Source organism: Sordaria macrospora, chromosome 1 (genome assembly GCF_033870435.1).
Source record: "Sordaria macrospora chromosome 1, complete sequence".
NCBI lineage: Eukaryota > Fungi > Ascomycota > Sordariomycetes > Sordariales > Sordariaceae > Sordaria > Sordaria macrospora.
Window position 1 is genome coordinate 1,486,470 of NC_089371.1, and position 13,726 is coordinate 1,500,195.

General features: G+C 55.3%; 4 protein-coding genes across 4 annotated transcripts; 2 read left to right on the plus strand and 2 right to left on the minus strand.

Annotated features, from left to right (window-relative positions):
* Positions 1 to 74: 74 nt before the first annotated feature.
* Positions 75 to 6,693, minus strand: SMAC4_04964 (uncharacterized protein). The gene is made up of 3 exons (XM_003352802.2): positions 1,890 to 6,693; positions 1,549 to 1,844; positions 75 to 1,495 (listed from the first exon to the last, which is right to left on the minus strand). Exons 1-3 carry the CDS (start codon positions 6,318 to 6,320, stop codon positions 286 to 288), a joined length of 5,937 nt encoding a protein of 1,978 aa, XP_003352850.1. The 5' UTR covers positions 6,321 to 6,693; the 3' UTR covers positions 75 to 285.
* Positions 6,694 to 7,490: 797 nt separating this feature from the next.
* SMAC4_04963 (uncharacterized protein) lies at positions 7,491 to 8,775 on the plus strand (the record flags this gene model as incomplete). Its single annotated transcript, XM_003352801.2, has 2 exons — positions 7,491 to 8,351; positions 8,474 to 8,775. The coding sequence occupies 2 exons, from the start codon at positions 7,491 to 7,493 to the stop codon at positions 8,651 to 8,653; spliced, it is 1,041 nt and encodes a 346-aa protein (XP_003352849.2). The 3' UTR covers positions 8,654 to 8,775.
* A 563-nt stretch (positions 8,776 to 9,338) lies between these two features.
* Positions 9,339 to 10,547, minus strand: SMAC4_04962 (uncharacterized protein). Its single transcript, XM_003352800.2, has 3 exons — positions 10,396 to 10,547; positions 10,078 to 10,314; positions 9,339 to 9,999 (listed from the first exon to the last, which is right to left on the minus strand). Exons 1-3 carry the CDS (start codon positions 10,477 to 10,479, stop codon positions 9,607 to 9,609), a joined length of 714 nt encoding a protein of 237 aa, XP_003352848.1. The 5' UTR covers positions 10,480 to 10,547; the 3' UTR covers positions 9,339 to 9,606.
* Positions 10,548 to 10,951: 404 nt separating this feature from the next.
* On the plus strand, positions 10,952 to 13,336 carry SMAC4_04961 (uncharacterized protein; the record flags this gene model as incomplete). Its single annotated transcript, XM_003352799.1, has 1 exon — positions 10,952 to 13,336. One exon carries the CDS (start codon positions 10,952 to 10,954, stop codon positions 13,334 to 13,336), a length of 2,385 nt encoding a protein of 794 aa, XP_003352847.1.
* Positions 13,337 to 13,726: the final 390 nt, after the last annotated feature.

Sequence of the window (13,726 nt, forward strand, 5' to 3'; positions counted from 1 at the left end):
CAACATCACTATCACATAACCACAACAGCACCGCAACAAGAACGCAAACGCATACGAAACCATCGAGAAAAACCTCATAGGTATAAAGCCACAGACTGTAAATACTATCTCTTAACACCATGATTCCTACACTAAAGACATACGACCAACCGAACCAAGACCCTTTCCTCCCAAACAAGAAAAGCAATGGATGGTATACCCTTAATAATAAACCTCAAACCTTAACCTCTCTTTACTCCAACAGCCATAGACAAACAGAGAATCCGAACCTCCTTATCCTTATCCTTACTGCGCTGTACCTGCGCCCGTCGTACCTCCACCTACACCTCCACCACCACCTCCTCCTACACCGGCCCCTCTACCACCGTTATTGTTGTTATTGTTACCATTCCTTCCAGTCCAACTCCTAGCAAGCGGACTCCCCACCTTTGGCGCAAACTGCAGACTTTTCCTTCTAGCCGCATTCAACCGCATCATGACTCCCAGGTTTCTTTCGCGGTTATCGCGAAGGAGACCGTATGTTCCTGCCATTGTGCTGCTTACCATAGCCGGAGGGCCGGACATACTATTTGATGATCCCTCGCCGTTGTGGTTGTTGGTGGTTGTGGTGTGGATGTCCATCTCATCAACACTTGGTAATCCAGCTGATCCGACTGACATTGAGAACAAGCTCCTTCCACGAGATTGGGGAGGGGCAGGAACAGAAGGAACAGCATAGCTCAAACTAGGTTTTGGCGGACAAGTCATTGCTCCTCTTTCTGCGAGGCTGGTAGAATTGTGACCATGGCCGTGAGTGTGACCATGGTGCTCAGGCATGGCGTCCCTCAGGAAATCAGTTTCGATATGCCCTGCTTCGTCAGCGGGGATTAGGAAACCACCACCGTCGTCCATACCATCGACACCCATGTTGTTAAGGTCAGCAAAATCGGTGACGGTGGAAGAGGCCGGGGATAGGTTGGCTGCTAAGCGGGCGACGTGCTCGGGCGCGGGAGTCTTAGGGATTGGTGAGAGGGTCGTCCATTCCCTTTCTTCTTCTTCCTCTTCTTCCCCTGCCTGGGTTTGGTGAGGTTGTGTGTTGATTGAGGTTGACATGGCCAGGATGGAGTCGCTTACGCGACGGTTGTCACCACCATTGGGCGATGAAGAAGAGGCGTCGGGGGAGGGAGGGGTGCGGACCCAGAGAGAAGAAGAGCGGCGTTTGCTGCGGCCGGTGGACGTGGTGTTACCGGGGGTCGTGGGTTGTTGAGACGGGCGGGTAGTGGTCGAGGATGAGAATGAGTTGGTGGTAGTCGTTGTTGTGGTCGTGGTTATCTTGGTTGTGCTGTTGGTGACGGTGGTAGTGCTGGAGCCGGAGCCGGAGGGAACAAGGGTGCCGTTGAGATTGGCGAGCGCCTTGGGCTCCATGCTCTTTCTCCTACGGGCGCCGCCGCGGGGGATGAAAGTGAGGTCGATGAGGTAATCGGCTTCATCTAGCCACTTGTTTTCACGTTCGCAACTGTAATTCGTTAGCATAGTGTTTTATCAGTTTACCGGGGATGGAATACTCACTCAAGAACCCAGCTGACACCCACGCACTGCACAACACCTTGACTCTCCTTGACCTTCTCCAAAGTCCTCTTGCTACCGTCCTTAAACACCACATGCGTGATACCAATCTTGTGTCCCGATCCAGATACCGGCTCATCACCCGAAGCACCAGCATTGGGATTCCACGTCCAGTTCTTCACGCAACGCGCGCCCATCTGGCTCAGAAGTTCAATGAAGAGCCCACTGGCATCGGCACCCTCAGCGGTATGCACATCGCAGTACACGACCGCTCCCCTCAGCAGCTTGGGGTTGAGGTCCTTGTGGGGAGTACGAGCAGGCGTGTCCATAGCCGACCACTCGACCTCGGACTTAGCGGGCGTGACCGGCTCGGAGGGGACAAAGTCATCTTCTTCATCCTCTGGCTCCCGTTCCTCGGCAATCGGGGACCCAAACTCGGCTTCGTCTTCTGGGATCTCGGCCAGTGATGCTCCCGCACCCATGCTAGAGATGCGACGACTACGGCGTCTCTGGCGGCCGGCTTCATCCGTAGTGATCTCGTGACCTTTGGGCGGCGACGGTACAGGAGCGTTGTTCTGTTCAGCGACGACTTGAGGTGGGGTCTGCTTCAAGGGTGTCTTGAAGGGAGTAGTATGTTGGGTGGGAGTTTGCTTGACTGGAGTCGCCTTCATGGGAGTCCGGTGGATGTGGGCCTCAACGGGCTCATTCTCCTGCTCCTGCTCATGGTCCTCCTCGGCCTCCTCTTGCACAGTCTCCATCTCCTCCTGACGCTCTTCAATGATCACATCAGTAGTGTCCACAAAGGATACCCTCGAGAGACTGCTTCTTCCCGACTTTCTAGGTCTGAGAGAACGCGGTGGCGGAGCGGTAAATCCATCGCCTGACTTGAGAGGAACCTTGGAGACTGTGTGCACCTCCCTCACAGCAGCCTGCGGGCGAACCGGGGTGGTCGGGTGAGCAAGAGCAGCGGAAGCTCGTCTGGTGACACGGTTTGTGGTGTCAGCCGGCGTAAAGAGGTTGACATTCAGCGGGCGGGTAGTGAACTCGGCCATGATCGGAATGGCATTCTCGTCGCCATATTCCTGGCTCGCTTCCGAAAGGTTATCAGAGACGCTGTGCTGGCTTCCATCCTTATCGGCGCCATCGGTTGTGTCCATGACATCAGAAATGCGAGCTAACGCCTCGGCCTCGGCCGCGAGCTCAACATCTTCAGTGGTGATAGGGATGTCCTCGAGGATTGGGGATGCATCATCATCGTCAATCATGGCATCAGGGTCGACCTCTGCTTGATCGGCATCGGCCATGACCGTCTCGACGGAGTCCCCTTCCTCTTGCTCCTCTTCGCCCTCGACAACCTCGGCAGCCTCATGGGCACCCTCGTCAACGGGTACATTGTTCACATCAGCAGAGTCAACCTCCGCTTGAACTTCCTCGTGTCGCTCCATTTGGACAGTCTCTTGTTGCTGCACCACTTCCATGTTCTCATCCTCCTGTTGCTGCTGAACACTAGCCTCAACTTCAGCCGAAGTCTTCGCATCAGCCTTAGGGGTCTCCTCAGTAGTTTTCTCAGGCGAAGATTCCTTGGACTTCTGCTGTTTCGGTTGGCGTGCAACCGAAGTTCCAAAGATGCCTGCCTCTTTCATCGCAGCCACGTCAAAGAGCATCTCCTCCTGCTCGTCCACCTGCTGCAGCCTCCTGGAGCTTCTCCTTCGATTAAACCTGCCTTCCAAAGAAGCCGCGGCGTTATGCTTAGCGGGAGTAACACCGCCATTCCAGCCACTAATTTGATTGGCCAGCGGCGTGAATCCAAGGCTGGGGGCTGTCTCGTTCTTGGTGAGTGCCGGAGTCTTTGCAGATGCTTGGGCCTTCGGAGGCGCAGGAGTAACTCCGCCATGCCAACTGCTCAGCTTCTCAGCTAGGGGGGTGAATCCAAGGCTGGAGTTATCGAAAGGAGTAGCCTTAGCTGGGGTAGCCGTAGACTTGAGCAGGTTAACCTTGGGGGGTGCCGGTGTAACACCTCCCTTCCATCCGCTCAACTGGTTTGCCAGGGGCGTGAAGCCAAGGCCGGAGTTGCCGTTGTCAAAGCGCATTCTCTTAGTTGTGCTTCGACCAGAAGGAGTCCGGTGGCCGGTGTTGACAGAAGGTGTAGCAGCAGGATGAGGGTTGGCCTTGCTGCCTCTTGTGGGTTGGGTAGGGGTTGCGTCCTCCGTGTCCTCAGAAGGGTTGAGGACATCCTGGCGAAGATTACCGAACGAAGGGCCATTGAGCAGATGTTGAGGTGGTGACTCGGGAGGGGTGGTGCTGATGCTCAGGTCGATGTCCAAATAGCTCTGGTCATCATTCTCAGGCTGCGGGGTCTCGGGAATGACGATTTGCTCGACACTTTCGTTGTCCAGCTCGACCTCATCGACCTCCATCGAGTCCTCGTCGGTTTCTGGTTCGATGATCTCGGGCTCGATAGCCTGCTCCTCATCCCTGTCTGTCATCTCATGGTCTTGATCTTCGTCAACCTCGTGTTCCTCCCCATGTTCCTCTTCGGCCTCCTCCTGGTCAAGCTCGGGCTCCTGGGGATCAACCTCAGGCTCCTCCTGCTCATACTCCTGCTCCTCCTGCTCATACTCCTGCTCCTCCTGCTCAACCTCGTGCTCGACCTCGTGCTCAACCTCGTGCTCTTCCTCCTCCACCTCGTCTTCAGCATCCTTTTCCACCTCCTCATGCTCCTCCTCCTGGTCATGCTCCTCCTCAAGTTGAGGTTCTGGCTCTTCCTGAACAGTAGGTTCGGCTTCCTTTTCCATATGCCTTAGAGATCGTCGACGACCAGTAAACAGTAGCCTAGCAGGTTTTGCTGAGGAAGTGAGAATCTGCATCGTACGCTCGCCAAGCTCACCAGAAGGACCGTCGTTGTCCTCCTCGTCCGTGGAATCCATCTCTTCGTCTTCCTGTTCAGGTTCCTGCTCGTGAACCTGCTGTTCGTTCTCCATCTCCTCATCCTCTTGCGCATGGTTGTCTTGTTCCTCCTCCTTATGCTCAATTTCCTCCTCTTTGGGTTCCTGCTCCCGTGCCATCTCCTCCAGACGTTGCGACTTGCGTCTAGCAGTGCCGAACTTGACAGGTGGGCTGGCGAGCAAAGAATGCTTTGTTTCAGCAGCAACTTCCTCCACAATGGGCTGTGCCTTTACAGCGGACATTGGCATCCTCTTGGCCGGGCTGGCAAAGAGGGAGGGCGGACCCATTATTCCGGTATTCGTGGAGGTGGTGGCGGCACCAGCAAGAATTTCTCCACCCATCAACACAGTCGCATTTCCGGGTGGCCTCTTGGCTGGACTGGCAAGAAGGCCGGGAACGTTCTTGGCGGGTTGTGCAACGGATTGCCCATCCGGTCGGTTGGCGAGTAGAGGGACGCCAGCAAAGAGACCCTCGACGCGCTTGGCCGGGGTCTTGATACTGTTCTTCCAGGGAGATGGTGGAGGACGGCGAGCGGGAGAAGCGAGCATCGAGAGGTGTTCGGCCGGAAGGAAGTGGGGCTTCAAGACTGAAGGTTCGGCGGAGGCATCCTTGTTTTGCTCTTCGGGTTCGGAATTCGCGGTGGAAGTAGACACGGGCGCAGCTTCGGGTTCCTGTGGCTGGTCCTGTTCGGGTTGTTTCTCCTGTGCCTTCTTGCTGGTCTTCGGCGCCGGCGGTTTGATGGGAGCTCTGCCTGTCAGTAATGGCTGCAACAAGGCCGGACTGTTCTCATGAATAGCAAGTTCGTCCTCCGAGTCGTCACCGTGTTTGGCGGCTGCCACTAGTTGGTTAACTTTCTTAGGGCTGAGGGGAAGAGGCTTGTGTTTCATGCCTTCGACCTTGGTGTTTTCGGGAGCATCGTTGGGTGTAGCTGGCCGGCCAGTACGAGACACTGGCTTGTTTGTCGTGCCATTGGCAGCAGCATCTCTCCTGGCGGTTGATGTTGATCCCTTGGCTGTCGCACCGGTCCGAGTCCTGACTGGTTTCGCGCGAAGACCCCCGGCATTGACAATTGGTCCTGCCTTCTTCCTCTTTCCTCCCGGAGGCCCAATGTTTTCTTTTTCCGGCTCCTCGAACTTGACCGTCTTCTTTACGGCGGGCTTTGCGAGGGCTTTGGATGCAGCGGTGGGCGCGGTCGCCGTCGAGCCGGTCGGTCGCGTCCTGGTTGTGCTGGTATTTCTGGAAGTGGCTGTTGAGGAAGATTGGTCGTCGGGCTTGGCTGAACGCGTCGCGCGAGTGGCCTTGGAGGCAGGTTCTTGAGCTTTGGTCGGCGGCCTACCGCGCGGGGCCGTTACTGGCGGTCTGCTAGACGCTGATGACGCTGGTCTTGATGCAAGGGAGGATGCGGGTTTAACTGATGCTGAAGAGGCAGGTCTTGATGTCTTTGCAGCTTCGTTGGCTGGATTCCGTGCTCGAGCCCGGGTGGCGCGGGTGGTTGCGAGAGCGGCGGCTGGTAGACGTACGGGTCGCGTAACTGAGGCTGGAGCAGGACGGTGCTTTGCGTGATGGTCGTCGTCTTCATCATCGTCGGTTCGGGCCTTTCTCTTGAGGCTTGTAGCAGCAGTGGGCGCGGTGGCTCTGGATGCGCCAGGGGCAGTCGTGGCAGATGTCGCGGATGTGGTGGTGTTGGTGCTGGTGCTAGAGGTCACGCTCCTGGCTTTGGCAGCGGCGGTCATGGCTCTGGCATTTTTTGTGACGGCAGACGAGGCCACTCGCGCTCTCGTCATGCGCTGTTGTGGTTGTTGTGAATGGGATTTCGAGTCACCCGCCATGACCGGCGATGTGATGTGATGTGGTGGTGGTGTTGAAGACTTTGGCGACGAGATCCTTCTTTGGCAAAGATCAAGGGCGAACCATGAAGGGTGGTTGTGTTGTGTTTACGTTTTGCGCGGCGGGGTGTTTGTTGCTGGCGGTAAGGTAGGTCTTGTTGATCCACGGGTCGTTGGGGGCAAAGCGAAGAACTCGATGCAACAGAAGTAAACGACAATAAGTAAAAGAACCAACTCGCGAAGTGGCGTGAATAAGGGAAGTGGTAAACAGAGAAGCACTTGACAGAAGAGGTGGTGGAGGGTGGGTGTGTGCGCGATCGCGGTCGGAGTCCTAGGCTATTTGCACACCCGATTTTCTGGACGCAATTGATGGAGGGTCGAAGTCAAAAGTCAACAATTGGGGGAAAGGGAAAATGCAAAAGTGGCACCCTTTGTTGATCAAGCGTCACGCTCCTTGGTTGCCCTGGGATACGACCCGCTTTTTGGACTGCGGTGCATCCACTGCCGTCATGCCTGGTGGGAAAGGTACGTACCGAAACAGCTCGGGTTAGGGTTATTCTCGCCTCTTTTCACCCCTCCGTTGGCGAATAATGGAGTGATCTGATATGTCTTGTCATATTGGATTTCAATATCACCTTGTGAGTCAACTGTTCAAGGTGTCTGATATGTGATGCTGTCAATGTGAAACAATTGAGTTGAGAAGTGTGCTTTCCAATTTCTGATCTCAATGCATTCTTCATACAGTATGCGCCCATGTCGCAAACGGTGTCCTGCCCAAGTATCTCTCCCATACTTCCAAGCATTTACTACCACAACTCATCGTGCCTTCAAATTTGAGATTAAAGAGTAGATTTCTTAAGATACCGGTAATCAATTCGGATTGCACCACAACATCCAAGTAGGATTGTGAAAACAATGGTGAGTTTCTCCAACCTCTCATCCGGTGTTTGCACTCAGTTACCTTCCCGTAGCATGCAGCTTACTATAGCTACAAGGAACCGTTACATACCTATCGTATAGACGGGACGGAATCTCCATACAGTGCTTAAACAGCTCGATGTCTCACACTTTCAATCTTGACATTCAACATCAACCTCGAAACCTCACTTCAAGTTGTCTTCAAAGACAGTTTGCTGCCCACCACAACCACAACCCTTCTCACCTCACTCCCTAATGTCAATCGACCTCAACTGGGAAACCGTCACCGGCGGCCCCGACGGCCAAGAGCTCGCCCACAAAATCCGCGATTTTATCCACAACAAGTTCCAGGACGTCCCTCTGCCGCGCTTCATCAAGTCCGTCACCGTCCACGACTTTGAGTTTGGCTCCATCCCACCCGAGATCGAGCTCAAGGACATCACCGACCCCCTTCCAGACTTTTACGAAGAGCAACCCGGCGTGGACTCATCAGAGGAATCAGACCCAGAAGACGACATCGCCTACGAGAATGAAGGCGACTACCTCGATGACCCAGTCGAGCAGCAGCAGCAGTACGGCAGGCTAAGAGGCGCCTCAGCATCCGAATCCCGACGAAGACTCACAGTCAACAGCAGCACCGGAAGCAACAGAAATGGAAGTGGTCCGAATTCAGGCAGAGTAGCTTACCTCCCACCGCACCTGAACCCACATGGTGGCTACCCCGGCAGCGGCAACAACAGCAGTTCCCAAAGCCTGGACCGAGACAATATCAGAGATGGTAGAGATGGCAGATATTACCGGGAGGCCAACACAACAGGTGGTTTCGGTGGAGGACAGGTCGGTCCCGCCCACGGCACCAACCACCACCACGCCGACCTAGGCTCTCCCTTCCTCGGCGTTTCCACTCCAGGAATCCCCGGCGGCACCTCTAACCTCAACCTACACTACTTCACCTCGCAATTCACCGCCGGTCTTTCGGGCACTCAGACGCCTTTAGCTGCCGTAGCAGGCGCCGCTCACCAACGTGGTCCTTCGTGGATAACCGACCAGCAACAACAGCAACAGCAACAAAATAGCATTTTCCCTGGTGGAGGGCCAGGGGGATTCGCAGGAGGAGTAGGAGGACCAGGAACAGCAGCAGCCAACCAAGGCCTGCACAGCTCCTCCACGCCCAACCTCCGAAATCTTCACAACCACTTCCCCGGAAAAGCCGGAGCCGTCCCGGGCCACGGACCCAGTCCCCTCACCGGCGGCACCAGCACACCGCTAGGCACCTTGGGAACGGCCGGCGGCGTGGGCGGCATCGGGCGCGGAATTCCGGGAATGGTGGCAGGCATGGGCATGGGCATGAACATGGGATATCCGCCGACGATGCCTGGTGCTCCCGTGCTAGCCATTCCTGCAGGGCCAAGACATAAAAGGAATCCTTCCAGTCAGAGCTCGAACTCGGTGGGGGATTATAGCCCTGTTGCGCCGGCGGAAAGAGGAGGAGGAGAGCAAAGAGGGTTCTTTTCGCCACCGTATACTGCTGCTGCTTCGCCGTCACCTTCGGGAGTGGGACTAGGCATTGGAAGGGGACCAGGACTACAGATCCCCAAACAAGGATTGCGAGAAAAGCATAGTGTTTCCACTCTGGCGCCTAACTCTGCCGGACCTACGACGAATAACCGTGCAAACTCGGCGATTCTAGATGACGACGATGGGTTTTTGGACGGTAGCTTGCACCAACACGATAGAGATCCTGTCCAACAACAACTCGAACTAGACGAAAACCAGCAAGACGAAGACGACCAAGAAGAAGAAGAAGACGAAGAAGACCAAGGTCAACGCTTCCGCGAACCGCGCGTCGAAGACATCCAAGCCGTCTTCCGCATCAAATACGCCGGCGACGTCAAGCTCTTGCTCACAGCCGACATATTGCTCGATTACCCCATGCCCAGCTTCGTGGGGATCCCCGTGCGGTTGAGCATCACGGGCTTGACGTTTGATGGCGTGGGCGTGGTGGCTAATATTAGGAAGAGAGTGCATTTTTGCTTTTTGAGCCCGGAGGATGCGGTGGCTGCTGTGGGGGGGGAGGAGAATAAAGCTGCTGGAAATAGTAGTTCTGGGATAGGAGCAGGAGGCAGCGATGGGGCCAAGACGAAGATGGGCGGACTGTTGCAGGAGATTCGCGTGGAGAGCGAGATTGGTCAGAGGGAAAGTGGCAAGCAGAGCTTGAAGAACGTGGGTAAGGTGGAGAGGTTCGTGTTGGAGCAGGTGAGGAGGATCTTTGAGGAGGAGTTTGTTTATCCTAGCTTTTGGACGTTCTTGGTGTAGGCAGTAAGTAGTTTGTCCACTGCTCTGCAAAGACACCCTACAATACAGACAGAGACTACGTAAGAGTGCTCTTGAAGCCCTGATACGCCGAGTTGATATCCAGCTCCAACTCTCTCGCTTGCTCCTCGCTCAGCTCCTCCGTCGCCTTCATCTGGTTGAGGGTGATCAGCCACTGCACGATCTTGCCCCTGTTGTCAAAGTCCCGGTCCGTCACCTTGTTCACCGACTGGATCACGTCTGTTAGGAGAGGGTGCAGCTGATCCTTGGCCAACAGACCCAGACGCAAGGCATCGAGAAAAGTGATGAAGTCCTGCGTGGCTTCAAGAATGAGAGTGCCGCTTGTGCCTCCAGAAGCGGCAACGGCTGCGGGTGCTGGACCGGAGGAGGCGTTGACGGCTGTTGAGGGCATGCCGACGCGGATGCGTTCCGTTGCGCGGGGAACTTCGAGCTAATTTGGAAAGGTGTATGAGTAAGTCAAACTCATAAGAAGGTAAAGTGACTCTGATGATGATGATGATGAACATACATCCCACTTGGCCTTGAACTCCTCCAAGCCAACGAATGCCTTGGCCACCGTCTCATCGGCAACAAGCGACTTGTACTGCTTCAGCGATCTCTCACAGATCTCAGTATAATCGGCCTCCGGGATGGCATCTTTGAGAAATGCTTTTTCCAGTTCATCCAAAGTTACAATGATACTGAAGATTTCGGCTAATGAGTCCTGGAGGTCACGCTCAGCGCGGGTATCGGCGAGCTTCACTTCCTATTTCAAGTGGGAATGGCATCATGTTGTCAGTTAACAAGACCATGGCATGGCACGGTACCGAGATGGGGCTTTGTTTACCTCGTCCAGGTTTATTGTAGCCGAGAGTGCAGTGTTAGGAACATAACTATGAGGTGTAGGCGCGTATGGCTGGCGGGATATCATCTTGGAGGTTTGAGGTTGTGAAGTGTACTCGTTGGGCTTGTTGGCTCTCCATCGTGAGATCAATTTCCATTGAAGATGACGAGTACCTTGCCGGCGAATGCACTGAAGCTCCAGTGGATGGAGAGCTGCGAGGACGTTCCAAAACAGCCTGGAAGCTGCATGCCGTCGGTCAAGAGTGGATCCGCACAGTGACAGGAGCGCCCCGCCAGGTACACCCCTAAGACCCAGACAGGACTAGCGCCTCCACCGATAAGAGCAGCCGATAAGAACCCCGGAATCTAGGAGGAGAAAAAAGTTTGGGAGGACCGCGACGGCAAGAGCAAGAGAAGCACGGGTCAGTTTGGTTGCTGAATTGAATTGGCTTCCATTTCCACGTCCATTTCCCTGGTCCTCTTCACTAATAAAAAAAAAACCATCAACATCCATCCGACCACAGACTGGACTCATCACACCACCCAGCCAGTCGCCCACCATGGTCAAAAACGTCAAACAAACGAAAAAGTTTGAAAAGAAGCACCTGAAGGGTGTTTTGGAACGCAGAAAGGTGGTCCAGAAGATCAAGCAAAAAGAACAGATCAAGCAGAAGAAGCAGGCCAAGAAGCACCAGGATGACGCCTTCATCAAGGGCCCCGATGGCGGCAAGCAGCCTGTCCGTGTCAAGAAGAACCTCGGTACCGCCGCCGCCGGCGAAATGACCGTCGACGACTTCTTCCAGGGCGGCTTCGAGATTCTCGACAAGAAGACTAAGGATGCCTCCGGCAAGCTGGGCAAGAGGAAACGCGACGACGACGCTGAAGAGTCCGGCGCCGAGGAGGAGGAAGAGCAATCACAGGACGAGGGCAGCGATGTTGACTTTTCCGACGACGACGATATTTCCCACGACGAGGTTAGCGACGACGAAGAAGAAGAGGATGACGAGATGGTAGACGCCAGCGCCCCTACCGGCATGACCAAGGAGGCCATGGCCTCGCTCGCCGAGAAGGATCCCGAATTCTACAAGTTCTTGAAGGAGAACGACCCAGAGGCCCTCGAGTTCGACGAAAACGCTGAATTTTCCGAGATCGACGAGCTCAGCGGGAGCGAAGCCGAGGAGGGCGAGGAGCCCAAGAAGAAGAAGCAAAAGAAGGACACCAAGGCTGCCGCCGCCGACGACAACGGCTCGGAACTCACCCAGAAGATGATTGCCAAGTGGAGGGCCCAGATCGAAGAAACAAAGTCACTTAGAGCTGCTCGCCAGGTCGTAATAGCATTCCGTTGCGCCGCCCACCTGAACGAGGACGACGACGAGAAGCCCCAACGATACAGCATCCACGACCCCAATGCCTTCAACGACATTTTGGTTCTTGCCCTTAGCAAGATCCCCGAGGTTCTCACACACCACGTTCCTATCAAGGAGTCTTCCTCCGGCAAGACCTACGTCAACACCGACACCAAGAAGTTCAAGATCCTGTCCCAGCTCGTCAAGAACTACGCCGCCTCCATCATCCACCTCCTCGGCACCCTTTCCGACGAGCCCACCCTCAAACTCACAATCTCCGCTCTCGAGCCCATCCTCCCTTACCTCCTCTCCTTCAGAAAGCTTCTCAAGGTCTTGATCAAGACCGTCGTTGCCTTCTGGTCGCAGTCTGCCAGCACCGAAGCCACCAGGATAACAGCCTTCCTGGTCGCCCGTCGCTTGATGGTCATTTCCGACAAGGGCGTGCGCGAGACGGTCCTTAAGGCCGTCTACCAGGGTCTTGTGCAGGGCTGCCGTCTGACTAACGTCAACACGGTAGCGGGCATCAACATCATGAAGAACTCGGCCGCCGAGCTTTGGGGTCTCGACCAGACCCTCGGCTACACCACCGCCTTCGGCTTCATCCGCCAGCTGGCCATCCACCTGCGCAACTCCATCGTCAACAACAAGAACAACGCCTTCCGCAACGTCTACAACTGGCAGTACGTGCACTCGCTCGACTTCTGGTCGTGCGTGCTCTCCGAGCACTGCTCCCCCCTCAAGGAGGCCGAAGCCGGCAAGGAGTCGCAGCTCAAGCTGCTCATCTACCCCCTGGTGCAAGTCACCCTGGGCGCCATGCGCCTCATCCCCACGGCCCTCTACTTCCCGCTGCGCTTCCAGCTCATCCGCTCCTTGCTCCGTCTCTCCCGTGCCACCGACACCTACATCCCCCTGGCCTCCATCCTCCTCGAAGTCCTCAACTCCGCCGAGATGAAGAAGCCTCCCAAGTCGTCCACCCTCAAGCCGCTCGACTTCGCCACCGCCTACAAGGCGCCCAAATCCTACCTGCGCACGCGCGTCTACCAGGACGGTCTCGGCGAGCAAGTCATCGAGCTGCTCGGCGAGTACTTTGTCCTCTGGTCGCGCAACATCGCCTTCCCCGAGTTTTCGCTTCCCGTCGTCGTCGCCCTCAAGCGCTGGCTCAAGGACTCGCGCAAGAAGTCGTCGGGCAACAACAACGGCAAGATCGGCACGCAGCTTGCCCTTTTGGTGCAGAAGATCGAGTCCAACGCCAAGTTCATCGAGGACAAGCGCAACCGCGTCGAGTTCGCGCCCAACGACCGCGCCCAGGTCGACGCCTTCCTCAGGGACTTTGAGTGGGAGAAGACGCCGCTGGGCGCGTTTGTCGTTAGTCAGAGGAAGATAAGGGCCGAGAAGAGGAAGATGATGGAGGAGGCGAGGAAGGAGGATGAGCTGAGGAGGAAGGAAGATGAGGAGGAGGAGAGGTTGGGTAAGCAAGCTCAGGAGACCGACAGCGAAGAGGAGGAGGAGGATCATGATGATCTTGCTGAGGATGATGATGATGAGGAGGAAGGCGACGATGATGAAGAGGAGGAGGAGGAGGATGAGGATGACGAGTAAAGTATCTCTCCGCTGCTGTTTGGGAATGTGAATGTTTTTGTGAGACAAATATTACGGTATAGATAGAGATGATACCTGCAGTTTTTGTAGTTTGGGGAGCTGCGTCCATCTTGTCAAAAAGGCGCCTTTGATAGTTTTTAGTACCTAGGGAAAATAACGGAGTTCATGTGTTCTGAATGTCAGTTAGTCTTGTCGTCTTCTTGTCTATCTTGTCTCTGTGATTACATATTTTCATCCTCGAATTTCTACTGATTGTCCACTGCCGATTGAAAGCATGAAAAGCGTGATATCAAGAGACAGGAGATGTTTTCTTGACAGAAGTAGGGGCTGCTATTTGCTCAGCTGTTAACAGGGGAAATAGTGGCCATCATGCTGACATCAGTTAATCGG